We start from the raw sequence: 23,634 nt of genomic DNA, 5'->3' as shown, positions 1-23,634 counted from the left end.
CAGCTGGGGGGGATCAGAAAAGTCCCAGGTACAAGTTGGCATTTGAGTTAGGCTTTAAAGAAGTTTAGGGTTTTCAGCAGACAGAGTCAGGAGGCATTCAGGGTTAGGGTTAGAGTCAGGGTAGGGATAGGGACAGAGAGTGATTTTCCTTGGCACAAGAATAGAGAGCTTGCGAGTATAGGAGATGATAGAATGTTTTGGAGGGCCTTGAATTTCAGACAAAGGAGCTGCAATTTATTCTGGAGATGCTAGTGTAGAAATATGTTTTGAATGACTGTACGTGTTAATGTGCATCAAATTGCCTTCCCAAGGAGATGAGGGGAAGGAGAGAGAGAATTTGGAACTCGAAATTAAAATAAAAAAAACCTGTCTTGGATGTAATTGAAGGGAAAAAACTTTTTTTTGAAAGTATTTTAAAAAAATTTTTTCTGATACAATTTTTTATTTTTATTTTTTATTAAAGCTTTTCATTTTTCAAAACTGGACAATTCTTTAACATTAGCCCTTACAAAACCCTGTGTTCCAACCCCCCCCCCCTTTTCCCCCACGCCCTCCCCTAGTCCAATATATGTCAAACATGGCTGATGAAAATTAAGACAACTCTTAGGTACCACTACACACGTCTCAGATTGGCTAACATGACAGGAAAAGATAATGACAGATACTGACGGGGATGTGGGAAAATTGGGACACTGAGACATTGCTGGTGGATTTGTGAATTAATCCAACCATTCTGGAGAGCAATATGGAACTGTGCCCAAAGGACTATCCCAGTTATCCAGTTGACACAGCTCAAATCTGTAGCATTTATTAAAGTGACATAATAAGAATAGTAGCGACAGAGCATTCTCCCATAATCCTAAGGTACATTGTACTCATCATATTTTCAGGTGAACCTACTGATCATAAATTGATTTCTCAAAACGATGGCTTCAAACAAACCATTTTTCTCTAAGCCACGGCTCCAATCCTCCCCCTGTTTCTGGGGACAATCTTGAATGGGACTGATTGGATGAAGTATTTCTCAGAATTGTCACATGATCCCTGTTCCCAGAACTTTAGAACCTTGAGGAGTCATTTGTTCTCTGGAGGAATGAACTTTGAACCTGAGATGCAGGCAGTTGCAGGAAGTGACGGGACCATGGGAGGCAGCCAGCATTAGTGATCCTTGGTCAAGGATGGTTACATCCTGTTAGTCTATCCAATGACAAGGCTCCAGTTTTTTGCTTTTAAACCCTGGACAAGCCGGAAGCAGGTCAGGTTCCAGGAGCACATGGCGGGAGCTGGGATAGCTCCCAAGTGTGTGCCTGGGCCTAGAGCTGCAGGGATTAAATAAATGCTTTCTCTTTGTACCTGATGATGTCTCTGATTAGTTAACTGCATTGGGAAGAGGGTCTTGCACCCGACCTGGCCCACACAATCTCTAGGAACTTGTCCCTTTACTGACTTGTAGTCCCCAGCCAGGATAACTGGGAAAACATGTAAATTATACATTGATTAACATTTAATTACTTAGTTGAATGTTATCTGTTCTAAAACCCAATGTGTGGATTTCAAGGGAAAAACTTTATTAAGAGGATTATAAGAAGATGAAGACTCCCCCCCTTGATTAAATGTCCATTAAGTGTGTAAGTTCCTTAGGCCATTTGTAGCCCTGAATTTGAATTCTCCCTCCTCCTCTAGGCTAATTCCTGCTGTTTGATGGCTTCCTTCCTCCTTCCTTTCTCTACCTTCGTGGCATTTTTCATGGCTCCCTTACATGGGCATCTGGTTTGCCACTTTCTCAGCTCAGGCAAGGGAGAATCTCCATTCTTTCCATCCTATATTCATGTAAGGTGATTTTCTTCCAGCATCCCTTGCTCTCTGGCTCCCCTTTCTCATCACGGATCCCTCCATGACCATGTAGTCCTTAGGTAAAAATACTATTCATTTAAGAGCAAGAAAAAGAGGGGCAGGGTCATTCAGGCCATGCAAAGTTTGGAGAAAACATTGTCCCTGGCGTCATGGTCCAGGACTTGTGTCAGGTTTTTGAGCAGTGTGAAGAGGAGCCTTTCCTGGCTGTGTTTGCTGTGCCTAAAAGCAAGCACGGCTGAGCAAGGATAAGGCCACCTGCCTACCTTGCTTAGAAATCTTGTCTGCAGTAGACCTACCAGCATTGTTCCCTTGTCAGACTGGAGGGTGAATCTGCTCTCTTAGACCAATGAGTTCCATTTATATTATAGAGTTCCAAAGAGACCGGCTTATTGCCTGTCAAAGCTACCCCAGAGCCTTCCTCCGAGAAAAGGGAGGGGGAGGGCAAAACCTACCCAAGATTGCTGAGGTCTTAATCGGCAGGGTCTCCCTCATGGCTAGATTGGCAATCAGCTTGCCCACTAAGCTCCTTAATTTACTGGGTCTCCCTCATGAATAACTCATCCATCAGCAATCAGATTTCCCAATAAGCTTTTTTCAAATTTAAAATACACCTTTTTAAAAATTTTGTACTTGACAAACATCATCAAACATGAATACTTCCATAAAAAGAATTATACGTGAAAGCACAGATTTCTAATACATTTAACTTGCACTGTTAAATTTATCATGCTAGTTTCAAAATTATCTTGCTTGTCTGTATCTCTTTCTGTACTATTAAATTTTTAAGAATCTTCTTTTGTACTTTTAAAAAATTCTGACATTTTTTCCTTCTTAAATGATTGCCACCTTCATTGCATATCTCGTCCTTATCAACTTAAAAAAAGAACAATCTAGTTGAGCAAAAGAAATTCAAACAGTGTTCAAGCATCTCATTCCCCAGCTCACAGCCTCATGGCAGGTAAGTAACAGGCATTGTCCTGGAACCAAATGATTGCTCATTGCTTTGATCAGGATTTCAAAATCTTTTAAGACTGTGGTATTTTTTTTAAAAAAATCATTGCTTTAACATTGTATTAAGTCTTTTGATTCTGCTCACTTTAGTCTTCATCAGTTTAATTGGTCTTTGCAGGTTTTTCTGAATATTCTATTTTTCAGTTCTCATCGCATGATGATATTCCACTATATGAGTGTATATGTGTGTGTATTACGGTTTGTTCAACCACTCCTCAGTTGACGGACACCTTCTTAGTTTCTAATTCTTTGTTATAATAAAAGTGCTCCTGAAACCGTAGGCTTCTTATACTACTAGGTCTCCTTGAATAATTCAGTAATCATTTTGCCTTCCTAACCAGCTGGGTCTCCCTCTGGGATAACTCGGCAATCAGCTTGTCTGCTAAGCTTCTTATTGTAGCATCCAATTTCCCATGTCCAGGGCAGCTTGTTAACTGCTGGCCAGCTCTATCTTCTTGCCCTCCTGGGCCTGTTTTCTGGGTCTTTGTCCTTCTTTAGATCACAATGATATAGGTTGTTCCTCGTCCCAGAATGGATCTAAACTGCCCCAGTCTTTGTCTCTAGGTCCCTGAAAATCTCTGATTTCCCTTGCAGCTCATGAACACCAGAGGACAAGAATTGTCTTACTCACCCTTCTCTGCACTATTTAGTATAGTTTCAACTTTGCAGATGGCTCACTGTACTATAGATTTGGAGAAATCAGAACATATTCTTGCCTAAGATATTATGGGCTTCGCTGTACAGATGAGGCAACTGAAACACAAGAAGAAATTAAGAAACTTGTTCAGGGTCACACAGGTGAAAAAGAGCAGTCAAGATTCAACCCTGGGTCCTGACTCAGGCTCTTTCCTCTGAGTATGATCTATTCGCAAGCTTCTTAGAATTAGGTACATTTGTTTTGGAAATATGTAGATAATATTTGATATTTTTATGGTTTTCTTTTTATTCTATTTGGGGGAAAGACATGTTTATTTATTCTTTTTTTTTCTAAACAAAACTAAAATGGGGTCTGGGTGGAAAAGTCTGTCCCTGAGCTGACCCTCTGGTCTTATGGCCACAAATAAGTAATTTAGTTTTAAGATATTGATTTAAAAAAATGATACTCGAATATGAAAGAGATTACCAGAATATCTGTTTTATGGTAAATATTCTAATCATCTGTGTGAAATGCACATAGCAGAGATGGATGGTGAGTTTTATTGCTGGAAGGAAAAATAGATGAGATCACAGAGCCATCTGAGTAATCTCGGTATTTGCACCAGAATATCCAGAACTTTATTCAGGAACAGGCAAGATGGTGCCTATGCTTAGCATGGCAGAGCAGCATAGAAAAGAATGCAAAGAATAAAGCCAGGTTTCAGCTTTAAATCTCACTATAGTTAGATGAGAAATTCTATTAGGGGTCAAAGATCAAAATTGGCTAATTTCACCCCCATTTCTACTGAATCCTCATAATCACACACTTTTCCCATCAGTATATATTAATCGAGGGAGGAAATACCGATCATAAGATATCCTGAGTTCAAATGAAAATATGAGAATTATAGGACATCTTATGATGGTCTTCCTCTCTACGATTTTGGAGCAGAGCCAAGGTGGCTGGCAGCATGCCCATATGACCCGGGGAGCAAACTGCTCTTGCTCCCCTTCTTTTTCCCTTTTCGCTCTGCTCTAGAAGGAGCAGAAGTCAAGAATATTTTGAGGACCAAACAGTATCAAATGACAGAAAGCTTTTGCACATACTAGAGACACTAGGATGAAAATGTTTGTTTATTTATTATGATATCTCCTTATAATCATTTATATATATTTTACATATTGTGGCAGAGATAGGAAAAATTATTGTGAAATGATTAAAAATCACTTTAAAATCTGTCTACATGCCTGATCCTTCTCTGCATTGGCTCTTAGATTTCTTGAGATGAAGGGACTTCAGGGGCCATCGAGTTCAAATTGTAAATTGTACAAGTGAGGAAACCAAGTCTCAGAAAGATTCCCTTACTGGGTCATAGCCCAGACAATATGAGTGACAAGTGGGATTTGAATTTATTTCTTCTGACTTTGCCGGTCTTTCTTTATAAAAAAATTTATGGACCTGCCTAACACCAAATAAAACTGTTTTATAGATAGTAATAGAAGGAGAGAGATAATTGGGGTGCTAAGAATCTGTTTTGTCGAGCTTGCTTTTCTGTATAAGTACATAATGAAGTCCATGTATGGCTTCCAATGGTGAGAACAATGCTGAGCAAGAACAAATGCTTCAAATTTAGTTTGTCTCATTTTACAAATAAAGCAGGGACCCGAGAGTAAATGGATTTAGGATTATAAACCTTAGAGAAAGAAGGATAACCTGAGCTGATCTGCTCCATCCCCTCTCATTTTACAGATAAGGAAACTGAGGCCAAATGAAGCCTAAATGTGCATGTCTCTCCCGTTTACCCCCATGATCATGCAGTTATTAAGTGTCAGAGCCTGATTTGAATCTGCCTTTTTTGATCCCAAGTCCAATGCATAAGCTTGAAGATTCTTGTTCTAAATCTAGCTAGGGAGAAAAGAGGTTGGAAGGTTGAAGGAATAAAGACTGCAAGCCCAGTGTGTGCAGAGCCTTGATATAGGAACAACCACAAAGGTCCTATTGACCTGAGATTCAGTAAAAGAGACCTAGAGTCTGGAACAAGAATATTATTGGTTCCACTCTTGGCCACTGCTCAGAAATGAGACTCCACAGTTCAGGAAGGACAATAGTAGGGAGGGAGGAGGAAGGCAGCCATGATGGGAAGAGCTGTGTTCAATTGAACAAATGGGAATCCTTGGCCTGGAGAATAAAAGTCTCAGGGAGAGCAGGATAGTCATCTTCAAAAACTGGGAGGGCTTTTCCATGTTTAGGACAGAACAGAGAGCAGGGACTGTAGAGGAAACTTCAAAGAGGCACATTTAGGCTTGATGAAGGAAAATGGAATGGACTGTTTCTTGGTCTCTAAGACGTCTTCCTGGACTGGACTGCTTGTCCAGTTTTTTGTTTCAGGACTTCCTGTCCAATATGGATTAAACAAAAAGGCTCTCAAGTCCCTAACTGTTCCCAAGAAGAAGGAGCTAGCCAGGGTGCTGAAGTCTCCCCAACTTTCTCCAGTTTCCTTCTTCACTCTCTATCAAGGACTTTGGGGTGTGGATCCAAATAAGCAATAAGTTTTTTTTCACCCCCTCCAATAAATGCAGTGCTGAAGGTCACCTTTTTTTTTTTTCCTATCTCTCAAAGGGCTCAGATGAGATTCTGTTCCTGCTTGACTATGAGGGAAGCAATAGTGTCCTTCAGCTTCTCCACTGGCTCAGCATTGGGAAACCTGTACAAGGCCCTCCCCTTCTGCCTCTTTCCAGTCTGATCTGAATCCTTTTTGTTTTGTTGTTGTTTTGTTTTTTGTTTTGTTTTGTTTTTTGGTTTTTTTTAAGTTATTATTATTATTTTTTTATTATAGTAACTTTTTATTAACAGAATCCATGCCAGGGTAATTTTTTTTTTTTTACAACATTATCCCTTGTACTCACTTCTGTTCCAATTTTTCCCTCCCACCCTCCACCCCCTCCCCTAGATGGCAAGCAGTCCTATATATGTTGAATATGTCCTAGTATATCCTAGATACAGTGTATGTGTGCAGATCCAAACAGTTTTCTTGTTGTACATGGAGAATTGGATTCAAAAGGTAGAAATAACCCGGGAAGAAACACAAAAATGCAAACAGTTTACATTCATTTCCCAGTGTTTTTTCTTTGTGTGTAGCTGCTTCTGTCCATCATTGCTGATCTGAATCCTTGACAATACCTCCTGGACTGAACTAGGGGTCCCCCAGTTCAATAACGCAGAGTGCAGTGGATGTAGAGTCAGGAACCCACACATGCCACAGTTCTCTGGGACCCAGTTTCCTCCCCCAGGGATTCCTCCTCAGCTCCAGACCTATGATTCTATAAACTCATACATGCCTCATTTGTTGTTCTCCCTAGATCCTGAAGCCCTTTCTTGCTACGGGACTATCCTCAAGTCATTCTCCAGACATCCTCCCCAGTTCTTATGCACACCCATGGCACAATGAGCAGCCCTCAGGAGCAGCTGAGCTGGGCTTCCTCTCCCACTCTGACCCTGAGTGAGAACAGAGCTTTTGGCGGGCTCCATGAGGAACGCACGTCCCCCAGGAAGCACCCTTCTCCCAAGCTCTTTGAGGACGTGGGAGACAAGGGGGTTCTGCGAGCCGAGCTGACAGAGGGCCTGACCAGCCCCATCGCCACAACTGCCCTCACCAGTGTCAGTGAGGACTCGAGGGACCACTTTGAGAACAGTGTCCTGCAGCTCAGGGAACAAGAGGAATCTGAGATGGCCACTTCTCAGGGCAACGGTCACGCGGGCGATGGGGAGAACACCAGCGGCACCGAGGACATCAAGGTCCAATTCAGCAGATCAGGGAGCGGGAGCGGCGGCTTCCTCGAAGGACTTTTCGGCTGCCTGAGGCCGGTGTGGAACATCATAGGCAAAGCCTACTCCACAGACTACAAGCTCCAACAGCAAGGTATGTGCCGGATTGTGGGGAGCCCTGGGGATCTGGGGGGAACAGCCATCCCTCTCGTTTTACAGACAGGGAAACTGAGGCCCAGAGAGAGATGTTCTAGTTCTAGAGCTGGGCTATGCCTCAGAGGCTTTTGGTTCTAGAACTGGACTTCATCTCAGAGGCCATGAGGTTCTAAAGCTGGAGCCCAGCTTTACAAATGAAGGAAACAAACCCAGAGAGATTAAATAGCAGAACATGGATTTCAGCCTGAGGCATTGAGTCCAAAGTGCTGCTGTTACTCCCACTAACTTCTAGAGGAGCCTCTCACTCCTCACCTATTTCTTTCCTCACCGCAGAGAAGCCCCCAAAGCCCACCAAATCCTTTCAACTTTTCTGGTACAACCCCAGTGGCCCCTCATTAGAGGGCTGGGGGGCTAAGACATCTTCTCTTGGCTTTATGTTTCCCCCTCTTGGGCTACTTTATTGTCCCACCCACAAAAGAACAGAACAGTTTATTTAAAGGCTGAGATCGTTCAACAAAGTCCCTTTCCATTTGTCTTCCATGATCGGGGACATGAATATTTTTTTATTCAATTTTGTCCCATCCTGACAGGATGTCTCTGGGCAAATGCCTTAATCTCTGTGTTCCAGGCAGTGTTCCAAGTTACAGAGGAGGGTGACCTGCATCTGAGAAGAGAGTTCTCATACCAAATTCCCCAAATCAGGGAGTTTTTTTGGTCTGTGTTTTCTCTTATAACATGGCTAATATGGAAATCTTTTGTTTTACTATATGTAAAATAATTATTTACTATCTCAGGGAAGGGAGAGGAAATAAAACAGGGAGAAAATTTGGAACTCAAAAAATCGTGTTAAATGTAACTGAGGAAAAATAAAAATATTAAATAAAAGAAAGTTTAAAAAAAGTTCCCCAAATCAAAGACATTACAGATACCATCCCGAGTCCCCTAGCTCTAAAAAGTTCCTAGTCTAAGTTTAGAAATTCTCAAGAAAAAGAGATTAAAGTCCATGAACAGCACAAAAGTCAGTGAAACTGAAAACTACACTTCATACCAATCCAGTAGGTAAGTGGCTTAATGGATATAACAAGCAGTTTTGAAATAAAGAAATGCAAAATAGGAACAATCACATGAAAGATTGTTCCAGATCACTTATTACATGAAAAATGACTATCAGAACTAACCTGAGGTTTCACCTCATATATCTCAGATTAGCCAAGGTAACAAAAGACAAAAATGACATTTTCTGGAGTTGCTGATCAAAGAGAAGCACATTCATTGTTAACGGAGTCGTGAATCGGTGCTTATGAAAAACATAAGTGTAAATTGCACATGACCTTCTATAAGACTTACAGCCCACGAAGGTCACACAGGGAAAGATCCCATAGAGGGATCTTGTGGATCATGGATTGAAGTTTAGAGGATCCCTGAAACCAGCTAGTACAGCCTCCTTCTTCAAATGAGGAAATCAGGGCCAAGGGCCTCTTGCTGGGTCTCCTCCTGAATAAAATGAGGCCATTAGATGATGTTCAGTTCAAAAAGATTTTTAAAAATTGAAATGTTTTGACTCATTTCCTTTCCCCCCTCCCAAAAAAATAGTATCTTCCCTTAAAAAAAAAAGTCAGCCAAAGTGCCTCCTTGAGTGATTTTGCCTGACATGCCTGTCACTTGCCATTTCTGTCTTTTACGGTTTGTTAACAGAAAGGAAGGACTTGGCCTAAAATTGGCCTAAAATTGTCTGGTCTCAGTCTGAATGTCTTTTAGACCCATTTTCCTTTACTTTCTCACAGTTGTGGACGTTGTCCTTTTAGCTCTGCTTGCTCCACTTTACATCACTGGATGCTAGTCTTCCCATGTGGCTCTGAATTATTTATGTTCATTGTTCCTTATAATGCAGGAACGTCTCCTTCCTGAATCATTGGACATAATTTATTTTCAGGTTTTGACTGGGGCAAATAGAGCTGACATCTAATAGACACACATTTATATATTATATGTACATAAATGTACACACACCTGTATTGCGCATTGTGTACATATGTAGATGTAAGTATATGTACATAAACACAATGTGTGTTCGCATTCACACTGTGGTCCATCTCTGACACTGACTTCCTTTAACAAGGAGCACTAATAGTTGGGTAGCTCTTAGTTATCGTCTCAGAGTTTTCCAGGATGGTTGAACCAACCCTCCAGCAGCGAATGAATGGAACCGTCTCTTCCACAGCTCCTGCCACACTGGCTTGTTCCTATTTGTACCATTTGTACTCCTCTGATTTCGTGTGGTCTCTGACAATTAGGGCTGGTAATTAATTCTCTGACAATTAGGCTGTTCAGGTGATTGAGTGTCTTTGTTTAACAACTGCTCATTTCCTTTGGCCAGATGAAGAAATAAGTTGAATTAATGGCCTGTCCTATGTTAAACTCTGGGGTTCAGAGACAGAAATGAAGCGTCCCTGCTGTCATGGAACTTGTGGTCCACTGAGGGGATGTGTGATATGGACACAGTTAAATACTACACAAGATAGGCAGTGATGGAGTCAAAGGAGATGGCTAGATGACATGCATGTGCAACATTTGAGGAGAAAGAAAAGCTCTCATCTGGGGAAACTGGGGAAGGTTTCTCAGAGGAGGTAATCCCTGAACTGAGCCTTAAAGGAGAAAAGAATTCTGGGATGAGGAGGTGATGGTATTTGGGAGTGCATTCAGGCACGAGAAGGTTGGGCTAAGTCTAAGGCAGCCAACATGAGATGTCCCCCTCCAGAACGCCACCCAAACCAAATTAAAATGCAATTGGGAAATCCAACAAAATAGGAATAATGTTGCATTTTAAAACTTGGGGTGTTGCAGCAGGGATCTGTGGGTACAGCTTAGTGGCCCCCATTTCTAGTTGAGTTTAGGAAAGGACGTGCTGAGATCTGAAACAGCATGGAAGCCAATTTGGAACAGACTATGAAGGAGAATACTGGGAGATGAGGCTAGAAGGAAGGCCTTATTTGCCGGGCAAAGGAAGCTGTGTTTTATCCTGGAACTGCCAAATATTCTATGACTTCTCAATTACCATCTAACCCTGCAGGGAGGTGGGGACCCTGGAGAACAATCCCCCACCACAGATGTTGGGCTGCAGAGTTAAGGGGAGAAGGCATCAAGGCTGTCATGGGCAGAGAGGGTCAGGACACCCCAAAGCAATGACAGCCTCAACTTTCCAAGGGGGGTTTTTTCCAAAGCCAAAAGGGCCAGACTTTCCTCAATGCTTCCAATCCCTGTTCGTGATCCCTGGCACTGCTGCTACAGTGTCCAGGGCAAAGGGATTTCACTTAGCAGCACTTGTGCAAGTATTGGTGAATAGGAGGTAAAAATGATTCTTTTTAAAATTTGGTTAAAAATCTTTCTATCCCTTATTGCCCACCCTCCCCAAGTCATGTGTCCGTCTGCCCACCTCCTCCTCACTCTGGTGGTCCCAGTTCTGAGAGGTAGGAAGCAATGTGCACAGCAGAGCCAGGAAGCAGCCCTGAAGGGCCTGCCAAAGAGCGGCTCAGAGTTTTACTCAAGTGGATCAAGGGAGCTACAGAAACCTTTATAACCCCAACTCTACGGGGTAAGCAGGTCCTGCCATCTTTAAATAAAGCGATCATGAGTGGACAAATTGAGGAGAAAACTGAGGCATTGTGGTGAGAATTAAATTAAAAGGATTCCTAGTCACTGCAGCCATTTGAACCTGCAGATCCCTTGCTCCCTTTGGGTAAGGGCCTCAATCAGAGATCTCTTCATGTCTGTCTCTCCCTCGTGCACCCAGATACGTGGGAAGTCCCCTTCGAGGAGATCTCGGAGCTGCAGTGGCTGGGCAGCGGAGCCCAAGGGGCCGTCTTCTTGGGCAAGTTCCGGGCAGAGGAGGTGGCCATTAAGAAGGTGAGGGAGCAGAACGAGACGGACATCAAGCACCTGCGGAAGCTGAAACACCCCAACATCATCGCCTTCAAGTAAGTAGGCTTCAAGTGGGGAAGATGAAAGAAAAAGGCGGCGGTCATTCCAGGAGGAGGTGGGCTCTGGCTATTAGCCAGTGAGGGGAGGCCACGGCCGGCCAGGCCGCTGGGGCACCCCAGCTTTCTCATATTTTAAAGCCCTGCCAGGGCTGTGAGTGGCCAGAGAGGTGAGCGTTGTGGAGCCCCTGGCAGAGTGCCCGACATGGTCAGCCCCCTGTGCTTTAGTCCCCATTATCCAGTGCGGTCTGATGCCTGTGGCCACTGTCCCAGGATGTAACTAACATAAGGGGCTACCTGAGTGTCAGGACCCCTGGGGCTCTCCCCTCAGCTCCCTCCCTTCCTCCTTAGGATCTCTGGACATGTGTCTGGAGGGGCCCCATGCCCCACATGCTGACCTCTGACCTCTGCAGCCCTTGCCCTTCTCCTGTAAAAGTGGGGGGGTGTAGGGAGTGCAGATGGCCCTGAAGGTCCCTGGCATGGGAACAGTGGGCTTGGACAGGCAGCCCATCCAGAAGGGCCACCTGGCACCCACTGGAGACCAAGCTCTGGAGACTTGGGCAGCCGAGTGTGACTCGAGAGCAACCACATCTTCAGGCCCCCGGCTCCTCCTCCAAGCCGAGGTAACTGAGTTCAGAGGTGGGCTCGGCTGTGCCCAGCTCTTCGCTGGTCAGGTTGGCAGAGGGCTTGGCCATCTGAAGCACATGGCGCCCGCACAGCTGTGGAGGGTCTGAGGCTGGCCCGGTCCCCCTGAGTCCAGACCCTGCGTTCTGGTACAGTGACACTCCCTCATGGCCTTCTTCACTCACAGAGAGGCTGCCGGGAGGAGGGCTCGCCAGGGTGCCCACATCGGCCTGGGTGTGGAGTCTCCCTTGTGGCCTATGAACCTAAGGAGAGGGACCATCGTCCACCTCTTCTTGGACCCCCAGTGCCTAGCACAGTGCCTGGCATCCAGTGGCTGCTCAATAAATGCTTGTTAACCAGCTGCCCGTCTGACTAGCTAGTACAACCCAAGGCCTTCCCTTGTGGGTCACTGCACCCACCCAGGGGGGCTGAGCCTCCCCGGGCCATCTTGCTCCTGTTGCAAAGTCTTAGACTCTGGCCCCAGAGGGCTCTTCAGGACACAAGTCCAGTCTCTCGCACCCAAACCCCAAATATACCCTGACAGACAAAGACCTGTTTCCGGTGCCTCAGGCTCCCCCCTGTCCCCCATTCTCACTTTCCTTCTGGCCACAGACCAAACCTTAATTCAGTGCTGGGGTAAGAGGGAGGAGTGGGGGATGGTCAGTCCTGCTGCCTCTGCACTGGTAAGGGGCTGGTCCTGGCCTCCTCCATGTATACACACACATACAACATATACTCAAACACAATTCACCCACACATCCATACGTACTCACAGACATATACTCACCCACAGCCTCTCACATATAGTCACCCTCCCATGCTCTAACACCCTCACACACACACTCAGATACATGCACACACATGTACCCACATACGTACACTTGCATTCACCCACAAATACATACATATACACACACTCATACTCTCAAATTATCCACACTCACATGTACACACATACACATGTGTATGCACACTCCCACAATTCTCGCACACACTTGCACACATTCACATACACTTCATTTTTCCAACAAATACAACAGAGGCCGAAGGCAGGCCGCTTCCATTTCCCTTTGGCCGCCACAGAGCAGGTGCTTCATCTGGGCTCTGGATTCATAGAACGGAAGGGCTTCGAGGGCCAGGACCGTCCTTGGGTCTGCAGCACGGAGCACAGTGCGTGGCATCAGGCGGCACTCGATGGATTCGTCGTCACTACTAACAAGGCTCTTTTCCAGAAACTTTGTCTAGCATTAAAAATGACCTTCTATTAACACCACTGGGCCTTTTTCTTTTTTTTTTTTTAATTTTTCCTCCTGGAAGGGGTGTTTGTACCCAGGCCCCGTGTTATTGCATCATCATGGAATATTGTGCTCATGGACAGCTCTACGAGGTCTTGCGAGCTGGAAGAAAGATCACTCCCCGCCTGCTGGTGGACTGGTCCACAGGGATCGCCAGCGGCATGAATTACTTACACCTACATAAGATCATCCATCGAGACCTTAAATCCCCTAAGTGAGTGGAGTCCGGAAGGCGTGGCAGGAGGGAAGGAGGGACCCAGTGGGGGAGGGGTGGCAGGAGGGAAGAAGGGACCCAGTGGGGGAGGGGGAATGGCAGGAGGGAAAGAGGGACCCAGTGGGGGAGGGGGAATGGCAGGAGGGAAAGAGGGACCCAGTGGGGGAGGGGCTGGCAGGAGGGAAGGAGGGACCCAGTGGGGGAGGGGTGGCAGGAGGGAAGGAGGGACCCAGTGGGGGAGGGATCGCAGGAAGTGAAGATTGGGGCTGTAGCTCTTGCCCGTGGATCAATGCTCTCCCAGCCCGTGCTTGCTTCCCACAGGTAGGCCCTCCTGCGGGAGGCTAAGCCAGGCAGCTTTGAGAACCCGCTCCCTTCCTTTGTCCTTTCTATGGACAGACTTTCTGACTCCTCCTGGAGTTCCGGCTGTGCCCCTCCACAGTAAAGCCCTCCAGCACAGGCTAGATTCACTTTCTGTGATTGTACCCAAGTGTGGGGCAGAGTACATGGTACTGTGTGCTGTTCGATGGACCGATCCTGAGCCTGCAAATCTCTCTCTCTTCTTTAGTGTATTAGTCACTCATACAGATGCGGTCAAAATTTCTGACTTCGGCACCTCCAAAGAACTCAGTGATAAAAGCACAAAAATGTCCTTTGCTGGCACTGTGGCGTGGATGGCCCCGGAAGTGATCCGAAACGAGCCTGTCTCGGAAAAAGTGGACATCTGGTGAGTGGCTGCCTCCCCCCCCCCCCCCCCCCCCCCGGCTCCTGGGCATTGTCTGGGACAGAGCCCGAAAGCCACCTCTTAGCCCTCCTGCCCATAATCTTTTCCCCTCCAGAAGGGCAGGTCACTCAGCTCTGGAGAGCCTGGGATCATGTGGCTATTAATGGGGCACTGGGGGGACAGGTGTGGTTGTGGAGTCCCCTAGACGTGGGGAAGGCTGCCTGAGGCCCCTGGGCAAGTTGTGGCAGCTCAGTTCCTTCTCTGCCCCCTGGCATCTCCTCCTTACCTGCTCTAAACACAAACAACCAAGATTCCCATTTGTGCCCGTGTTGTGACCCCCAGTAGAGGCGAGCTCCAACGACACTTTTGTCTTTGTAGTCTGAGAGCCTTACGGAGTCCCTGGCACACGGAAGGCTTTGGATTACTTGCTCTGTATCCTCGGTAGACTGTCAGCTCTTGAGAGCAGGATGGCTCCATTTTTGTCCCTGAATCTCAGCACTTGGCACAGAGGAGGCATTTACAAATGCAATTCTTCCCCAGAGCTGAGAAGGCCCTCACCCTCATGTACCCGGGAATGGCCATGCCCTGGGCCCCGAACAGAGAGGCAGGGGCAGAACCAGGGTCCTCTTTCCCTCAAACACCGCAGTCTCCGTTGTGGGCTCCTCATGCTTTCTTTTTGTCTTTTGCAATGGTCTTTGTGTAGCTGACCTATGCAGGCTCCCTGAAGCAGAGAAAGGAAGTGGGGATCTGGTCTCTCGGCCCCCTCCAGGCCCGGCCCAGGGGTCCTTTGCTCACCGGCTCCCAGAGACAAAACGCGCCCATTTCTCTTCTCATTGCCCCCAAGCTTAGAGTAGGCCCTAAGTAGAGCCTACTTTGCACTCAGTAGGCAGCCCTGACCAAGTCTCTCGTCCTCTGTCAAATGGGATAACTGATGGCCCTGGCCTTGGTCTCCCCCATTGCTGCGATTATCTAAAACCCTTTAAACTTTAAAGCCCAGAGAAGCCCTGGCCTGACATCAGCAGGTAAGCGACGCCCCTTCAGTCTGTTCCCAGCCACAGTTGCAGCTACGGGGCAGTCACAGTGACCAGAGACAGGGAGTCGGCAAGACCCCCGCTGGGATCCTGCCTCGGTGACCCCCGGCAAGGGCCTTCCCCTCTTTGTGCCTCGGTTTCTTCATCTGCTGGGTCAGCGGGCTCCTCCGCCCCTGGATCCTGGGGATGGGCCCTTTCCCAGTCTCTCCCAGAGCCCCCAGCGGCTCTGAGTGGCAGCCGCCAGCTTTCAGGGGAGGACCCCAGGAGGAAAGTGACCCGCAGGCCCAGCGACCTTTGCCCCCACCCAGGAGTGGCTGAGGCGCGGAGCTGAGCTCCCTCCCTTCTTCCGCCAAAGCAACGTGAGAGATCCACATGGGACCCCCTGAGCCCCGGCCGCTGGGGACCGCGGAGGCGCCCTCATTCTCACAGACGGGGCGCGGCCGTGGCCACCCGCGGGCAGGTTTCCCAGCATTTCCCCAGCCTGGCCTGCCTGATGGCTTCCTCCTTGCAGGTCCTTTGGGGTGGTGCTGTGGGAGCTGCTGACGGGGGAGATCCCGTACAAAGACGTGGACTCCTCGGCCATCATCTGGGGCGTGGGCAGCAACAGCCTGCACCTGCCCGTCCCCTCCACCTGCCCCGACGGCTTCAAGATCCTCATGAAGCAGACGTGGTGAGCGGCCCCCCCGCCCAGGGCCCCCCCCCCCCCCCGCCTCCCCCTCCCCTCCCCCCCCAGGGCCTCCCCACTCCCCTCCCCCCTCAGGGCCTCCCCAGGCCCTTCCTCCCACCCGAAGATCTGAGTGGGGGAGAGAGCAGCCCACCGGAGGCCTGCCCCTGCGGCCTGGCTCTCAAGGCCCGGCCACCAGATGCTAGATCCCAGCCCGGCCAGGAGGCCTCGGGGCGCCGGGCCCAGACTCTGCCCTGGATAGCGGGGGGAGGGGGGGGACCCTCGGGGGGGGCGGCCCCCTCCGGCCTCTCGGGGCCTGCGGGCGCGCACTTCTCAGGCACCTCCTGAGTGCGGGGCTGCGCTGGGCGCCCCGCCCCCACGATCCCGCGCCGGCGCGCGGCCGGGGTAACCCCGGTGCAGAAGGACACGAGGCAGGCGGAGGGGGACAGTTTGCCCCAGACGGCGGAGCCGGGGCCCTCCCGACCCGGCCCTGCGGCCGCAGAGGCGTCACAGCCCCTCCCCCTCCGCCTCCGCTTTAGGCAGAGCAAGCCCCGCAACCGGCCTTCCTTCCGCCAGACGCTTCTGCACCTGGACATCGCCTCGGCAGACGTGCTCGCCACGCCGCAGGAGACCTACTTCAAGTCGCAGGTGAGGGCCGCCCTGGCTCCCTGCCGCCGGCGCCCCGACCGGCCTCGGCTCCCTCTCGCAGGCCGAATGGAGGGAAGAAGTGAAGAAACACTTTGAGAAGATCAAAAGCGAGGGGACGTGCATCCACCGGCTGGACGAAGAGCTCATTCGGCGGCGCCGAGAAGAACTCAGGTCTCCTCCCGGGCTCCCTTGGACCCCTGGCCAGTTCTGCCCAGACCTTTCCCCTTTCTTTCTATACCGGGTCCCCCGAAGCCCCGCCCCAGGTCCCGCCCCCCGAAGTCCCGCCCCTCGTGGACTGCCCCGCCCCCTTGTGGTCTGTCCCGCCCCCTCGTGGACCGCCCCGCCCCCTCGTGGACTGCCCCGCCCCCTCGGCACTCGACCCCGCCCCAACCCAGTTTGACGGGCTTTAGTCCACCCGTTTTCTTCCCGCCCTTTTTGTGACCACGCCCCCGGCTGCCCCCGAGGTGGCGCCCGCAGGACGGCGGGCGGCGGCTCTCCTCGAACCCTGTGGTTTCTCGGCTAGGCACGCGCTGGACATCCGGGAACATTACGAGCGGAAACTGGAGCGCGCCAATAACCTGTACATGGAGCTGAGCGCCATCATGCTGCAGCTGGAGGTCCGCGAGAAGGAGCTCATCAAGTATGCGGGTCTGCCCCGCCCCCTCGTGGTCCGCCCCGCCCCCCGTGGTCCGCCCCGCCCCCCGTGGTCCGCCCCGCCCCCTCGTGGACTGGTCCGCCCCTCGTGGTCCGCCCCGCCCCCTTGTGGTCCACCCCGCCCCCTCGTGGACTGCCCCGCCCCCTCGTGGTCTGTCCCGCCCCCTCGTGGACCGCCCCGCCCCCTCGTGGACTGCCCCGCCCCCTCGGCACTCGACCCCGCCCCAACCCAGTTTGACGGGCTTTCCTCAGAGGAGCTGGGCTTTGGGGAGATAGGGCGTCAGTGCCCCTGCCCGCGGGATGGGTGGGGACCAGGTGTCCCGGAGCCCGCGGGCCGAGATGCCCGCTCTGTCTAGGACAGATTCGGGCCAGGCTGGGCCTCCCTCTGGCCCCGCTCCCGGGAGCCGCGCGCGCCCCCCCCCCCAGGCCCCTGGGCCCAGGGGAGCCTCCGGCATCCCGAGGCTCTTCCTCTCCCCCCGCGAGCTCTCTGGGACACGCCCGCGGGGCCCCGGGGGGGAGGCAGAGCCCCGGGTGACTGGGGAGTCCGGCGCGGAGCTTCCCCAGCAGTTTCCAGCCTTCCTTCCGCCGCGTCTCCCGCAGGCGCGAGCAGGCCGTGGAAAAGAAGTACCCGGGCACGTACAAAGGGCACCCCGTGAGGCCCATCATCCATCCCAACGCGGTGGAGAAGCTGATGAAGCGGAGGGGCGTGGCCCACAAGCCGGGGCTGCCCGCCAGGCGGTGAGGGGCCCTGCCCCGGGACCCCCCCCCCATCGCAGGCCTGGGGGGGAGGGGGAAGGGGGAGGGGGAGGGGAGGAGGGGGGAGGGCATCGGCCTGCCAGCCCCAAAGCCAGAAGGCGCCGCTGAGGGTCCCCGGGGCCCAGGTGTCCGGGTGGGGGGGAGGTCAGTCCCACCCTGGCCACCACCGTCCCTCAGCTCGGGTCCGGCCCCGTCAGGGTAACTGCTGCCTCCCTCCCAGGCCGGACCTCCTACGCTCCGAGGGCATCCCCGCCACGGAGGTGGCGCCCCAGGCATCCCCGGGGTCCGGGAGCCCCAGAATATCGACCCCGGGCAGCAAAGGCCGCTACCGCAGCAAGCCCCGCCACCGTCGCGCCAACAGCAAAGGGAGCCATAGTGACTTTGTGGCCGTCTTGAAAAACCAGCCAGCCCAGGAGGCCTCTTCCCAGCCCCCTGCGCCCTGCCCGCCTCCCGGCCCCCTCCATCCTTCCCATCCCCACGGCCCCCCGCAGCAGCAGTACCCCCCAGCCCCGAAGCCCTCACCCCTCGACCCCCACCCCAGGCTCAACCTGCACGGACAGGACATCGCCAACTGCGCCAACAACTTGCGGTACTTTGGGCCGGCGGCGGCCCTCCGCAGCCCGCTCAGTAACCACGCGCAAAGACAGGTGGCCGGCTCCAGCCCCGACCTCATCTCCACGGCCATGGCCGCAGACTGCTGGAAGAGTTCCGAGCCCCCAGGGGGCCCGGCCGGCCCTTGGGCCCGCTGCCAGGCAGACCCCCACGACCCCTGCCTCCAGTGCCAGCCCGAGGCCGGCCGGCCGCAAGAAGCCCAGAGTGCCAGCCTCCCCCTGCCCGCAGCCCCCGGCCACACCGGCCTCTGCGAAGCCCAGGGCTCCGAGAAGATGGGAGCTCCGGAATTCCACGGCCGCCAGCCTCTGTCCTCCTTCAGCCCCCCCCAGCACATGACCCCTCTGATGCTACCTCGAAAAACGAGACCCCTTCAGAAGGTAAGGCCGGTGATGGCGGCCACCTGGGGGCCGGTGACCCCCGTCCGGTCGGCTGTCATAGAAACCAGCCTTCTCCCCCAGTTAAGGGACTGACCGGGCTCCCTCTGCCCAGAAAGGCCGGAAAGCCTGGCCAGAGTCCCCGCTCTGCCGCTAAGTAGCCCTGAATGTCGTCCCTTTGGCACCTCACTTCTCCCCTGAACGTGAGGGGCAACGTGCCAGGTCCCGGCCAGGGTTTAGAGCAACCTCAGACATGATGATGGGACCCCCCACCTCTGCTTCCCCTGGGCCTCCTGTGGCTCCCAGCATGACCTCTCGCCAAGGCCCTTAAGGGAAAATCGGCCCAAATGACCTTTGCCACAACCCCACCCCCAGATGTGAGCTTGGGAGGCTGGGGGTGTCTGCCCCCCCCCAGAGTGGGGGCACCTTGTGCAAGTGGCCGGGTCTTGGCCAGCCGCCCGTCTCTCAGGGCACCGAGCGATGACCCAGAGTGACCCTGGGTACTTAGGCTCTCTGGCTCTTCCTTGACACTGACTACAGTCCTGCTGGCTTCCCCAAGCAGGAATTCTCTTCTTACTCTTATTTTCCTATAGAGGATGGTGGTGGAGGGTCAAGGAGGGAACAGGCCCCCCCACTGAAGGGTTTGGGGGGGGGGCAGAAGCCCAGGCCGAGCCATTTGGATTCGGGCTCCATGGGGACTGGGGTGGAGGACAGCCTGGGATAATGGGAGGACAAGACACCTGGCTTGGGTCAGAGGCCACGGGTTCAAACCATGGCGGGGTCGTGGGCTGGGGGGTGGGGGGATGGTCCCTCCCCCGCTTCCTTCGCTCTAAAAGGCCCCGACGAGCTCGTGCCCTCCCAGGCCTGCGTCCAGGATCCCCGATGGTGGGGATTTCTGAGGCGGTTCATAAGGGCCCTAAAGCCCGTCTCTCCTTGTCCTTCCCAGAGTGGGGACGACTCCTCGGAAGAGGAAGGAGAAGTGGACAGTGAAGTGGAGTTTCCTCGAAGACAGAGGTAACGCTTGGGGAGGTGGCCCAGGGGCCTGCTGGGCTGGGGTTACAGATGTCCAGTTGGCACATGTTTATGAAGCTGCTTCTGTGGCAGGGTCTGAGGCACAGGAGGAAAGGGGGCAGCCTCCCTGCCTGCAAGGCCCCCTGAGCCTATTTCCTTATGGGCTAGCCTGGGCTCAGCCCGCTGTGATTGGGGGGGGGGTCTCTCTGGGGCCCCTTGGGGACAGCCTCCACACAGAAGGCCCCGCCTTGAGCAGCCTCGGAGCCCTGGGTCCACCTTGGGCGGCCTGCTCCCAACTGTGGCTCAACGCCCACTAAAATCTGTCCCAAGGAGGGGCCCAGACACCCCGTCAAGCAGGGAATCGGCCAAGGAGCTGGGGATATTGCCTTTCCTTTCCCGCTGGGCTAACTGCCCCCCAGGACGGGGTCGTCCGCTTGGCCGGTGGGCGCCACCCTGGAGAGTCCCTAAGTCCTCGAACCTGTGTGATTTTGTGTCCTGGTTATTGAGGCTTTTTAAAACAGGTCTCTCCTCCCCCTCCCCCCCCCAACCCCACCCCGGCCAATTCCATGCAAAGGCAACTTTAAAAGGTCTTTTTAAACGAAGCTTTCAGAGGAGTCTTGGTGGCCGAGATGCTGCGCTCTCCTGGCTCATCCCCGCCTCCTCATGCCGAGGACGAGCTCTGCCCCGGCCCGGCCCGCACCTGTGGTGCTCTGCCCCCTCGCCAGCTCAGCTTGAGCCCCGGCTCCTCCGGGAAGCCTTCCCTGGGCTGCCAGGGCTCGTCCCTGGGCTGGCAGGGCCTGTCCCCTCGCCCTCTCCTCGGCCCTGCTTGGCACAGGACAGCCCCTTGGGCCTTTGGGAGCCCTTTCCCCGGGGTGGCCCCGCTGTGCCAGGCTCATTTCCTCTATCAGGGCTCATTAAGCCCCTATCTGGGCACAGCGCCTCTGCCTCCCTCCATGGGACCCTGCTGCCCACAAATCCTTGGCTCATGGATTTTGGGGGGCCCTGCAGGGCAGAGCAGCCAGCCCCGGGGGAGGGGAGAGTGGAGGGGTCCCCAGGGGAGGGGAGCCCTTGGCAGCAGGCGGGTCTTCAGGGGTGTTGGTGCTCCCCTGGGTGGCACCTGGCTCCGGGGCTCTCCACTGCCACCTTCCACCCCATGGGACCCGACAGTGCAGAGCGGGGCCCAGTGCAAGGGGAGCCGGGAGCCTGGGCCAGGCGCGTCTGGGACCCTCGGGGGCTCTTTGCTCTTCTCTCCAACAAGTCCTCCTTGGGTCTGGCCAGTGGGAGGGGGCGCCCAGACAGCGAGGGGGGGGTCACCGCCCATTGTCTGGGGGAGGGTCGGGGCCCTCCGGTGCTCAGCCCGTGGGGGACCCCATGCGAGCTCCGAGACTGCCCTGGGCGCGCCCCGGGCCGGAGAGGCTGACGGACTCCCGGGGCCTCAGGCCCCACCGCTGTATCAGCAGCTGCCAGTCCTACTCGACCTTCAGCTCGGAAAACTTCTCCGTGTCCGACGGGGAGGAGGGAAACACCAGCGACCACTCCAACAGCCCCGACGAGCTGGGCCGCCGGCTGGAGGACCGCCTGGCCGAGCGCCTGGAGGACCTGCTGTCCCAGACGCCCGAGATCCCCATCGAGATCTCCACGCAGTCCGACGGGCTTTCCGACAAGGAGTGCGCGGTCCGCAGGGTGAAGACGCAGATGTCTCTGGGCAAGCTCTGCGCCGAGGAGCACGGCTACGAGGTGGGTGGCGCCCCCCCCCCCGCCCCCTCCCTTCCTCCCCCTCCCCGCCTGCAGGTGCGCCCCCAGCCCCACCCCCTCTCTTCCCCCTCTCCCCGCCTGCAGGTGCCCCCCCAGCCCCGCCCCCTCTCTTCCCCCTCTCCCCGCCTGCAGGTGAGCCCCCGGCCCCGCCCTCTCCCTCCCCGCCTGCAGGTGAGCCCCCGAGCCCGGGCCCCCCCCTGAGCTCGCTCTCTCCCGCACAGAACCCCGGGCCCTTGGGGGAATCCGACTGTGACTCTTCGGACGGGGAGTGCTCGGATGCCACGGTCCGGACCAACAAGCACTACAGCTCGGCCACGTGGTAACGCGGGGGGGGGGCCGGGCTCCCCCTCCCTCCCCCCGAGCGCTCGGCAATAACTGGGACGCGGCTTCCCCCGGGACACACGGTGTCCAAACGGTGTGAATCCTCACTGAGCATTTCAATCACGAATGGCAGGGATCTCTTTTATTGACTCTTCGAGCTACTGTAACATGAATATTTATTTTTGTTTGACATTTTAACACTTTGTACTGTAAAGAGTGAACTATATGTGGTATATGTATATATTATGTATACATGGAGAGACACCATAATTTGTGCAAAAAACTTACGAAGGAACTAGAATTTAGAGCGATGTCCCTCGGAGTTTCTGGGGCCAGGAATTAGTGCTGCTGATTGAACGGGGACCAGGCCCGCGGCCCTAGTGATGATGGGAGGGCAGACGGGAAGCGGGAAACAATCCCAGCGAGGTCATGGCCCGGGCAGAGATTCCCCCAGCCGAGCATCGCAGAGGGGCCGGGGCTCGGGGCTGGAGGCCAGGAGCCTCCTCTGGGAATGGAGGCCGGTTTTCTTGCTTTCTGAGGCCGCTGCCCTCTCCCACAGCTCAGGACGCCCCGGGGCACCCGACCCCCGCCCACCTCCGGCCCCGCCCACCTGTCCACTTTGCCCAGAAAAGGAGGAGGGGCCTGGGGCTGACCTCTATGTCAGGACACGGGATCCCCCGAGCAGTTCCAGACCCGACCCTGTAATCTGTGTTCATTCATCCTTCACCCGCCAGGGCAAGCATTAGTCTACAAGAGCCAGTCACCATGGGGACGCTCCCTCCACCTCCCACCGCAACCCCAAGAGACAGGACAGGGCTGTAAGGGGAGTCCCAGGCAGGGGACAGCCCCGGGTCCTGCAGCCCAGACAGGTTCCATCCTGGTCCCCCCTGGCCCTGCGCCTCCTGCCGGGTTCCAGATCAAAGCAGCGTCATCCCTTTCCCCCCACATCCGCCCCTCCTTGCATCGTCCGGCCTGGCCGGAGGGGCCGAGGCCAGTTTCCTTTACTCACTGGGTCCGTCTGTTTGTTTACATGTAATGATGAGATGTCGATTTTAATTTTGTGGCTGTAATTAACGGCCACGGGGTAGGGTGAAGGAACCTCGGGATTCCTTCTCCATAGAGCAGTATTGTGCCCGATAAATTATTCCATTTTATAAACTTTCTGTAGCTGGACTACACGGAAGCTCTTAAGTTATGGCATTTTTATTATGATTTTATTATTTTGTCATCACTGATGTCACGATCGTTTTTCTGTCGATCAGAAGGGTTGGTTTACAGTCGAACACAAACGATTGCGTATTTATTGCTGCCAGTGAACTGTCCGATTTTATAAAGGAACAAAAAACAAGGGTCCACGGGAGCGGTCACCGATCCATCCTCCGGAGTGCGGCTGCTCGGAGGGCCAGCACAGCAATCGCCCACGGCCGGGCCGGCGGACCTGTTCTGGGAAGGCCTTCGCCTCGCGGCTGCTCATTGGGCACCCGGGGCTCCTGGGCAGGCAGACGAACCCCCGAGGGACGGCCGTGGCCTTCAGCCCCCAGAGGAAAACCCCTGGGC

The 23,634-nt window shown here is 53.3% G+C and overlaps 1 protein-coding gene across 3 annotated transcripts in view; it reads left to right on the top strand.

Annotated features, from left to right (window-relative positions):
* Positions 1–22,144, top strand: part of MAP3K13 (mitogen-activated protein kinase kinase kinase 13) — a 137,154-nt gene extending 115,010 nt beyond the window's left edge. For all 3 annotated transcript variants that reach the window (XM_031968072.1, XM_031968073.1, XM_031968074.1), the window contains 13 exons: positions 6,862–7,421; positions 11,214–11,397; positions 13,339–13,530; positions 14,096–14,254; positions 15,794–15,952; positions 16,486–16,594; positions 16,656–16,765; positions 17,118–17,234; positions 17,849–17,986; positions 18,225–18,993; positions 19,937–20,004; positions 21,441–21,738; positions 21,978–22,144. In XM_031968072.1, the coding sequence (XP_031823932.1) occupies positions 6,929–7,421; positions 11,214–11,397; positions 13,339–13,530; positions 14,096–14,254; positions 15,794–15,952; positions 16,486–16,594; positions 16,656–16,765; positions 17,118–17,234; positions 17,849–17,986; positions 18,225–18,993; positions 19,937–20,004; positions 21,441–21,738; positions 21,978–22,079 (2,898 nt within the window). In that variant the 5' untranslated portion in view covers positions 6,862–6,928 and the 3' untranslated portion in view covers positions 22,080–22,144. The remainder of the gene's footprint in view (positions 1–6,861; positions 7,422–11,213; positions 11,398–13,338; positions 13,531–14,095; positions 14,255–15,793; positions 15,953–16,485; positions 16,595–16,655; positions 16,766–17,117; positions 17,235–17,848; positions 17,987–18,224; positions 18,994–19,936; positions 20,005–21,440; positions 21,739–21,977) is intronic.
* The last annotated feature ends 1,490 nt before the right edge of the window (positions 22,145–23,634 follow it).

Source organism: Sarcophilus harrisii, chromosome 4, assembly GCF_902635505.1.
Source record: "Sarcophilus harrisii chromosome 4, mSarHar1.11, whole genome shotgun sequence".
NCBI lineage: Eukaryota > Metazoa > Chordata > Mammalia > Dasyuromorphia > Dasyuridae > Sarcophilus > Sarcophilus harrisii.
Note: the sequence above shows the minus strand (reverse complement) of the source record. Positions and strands in the feature narration are given on the sequence as shown.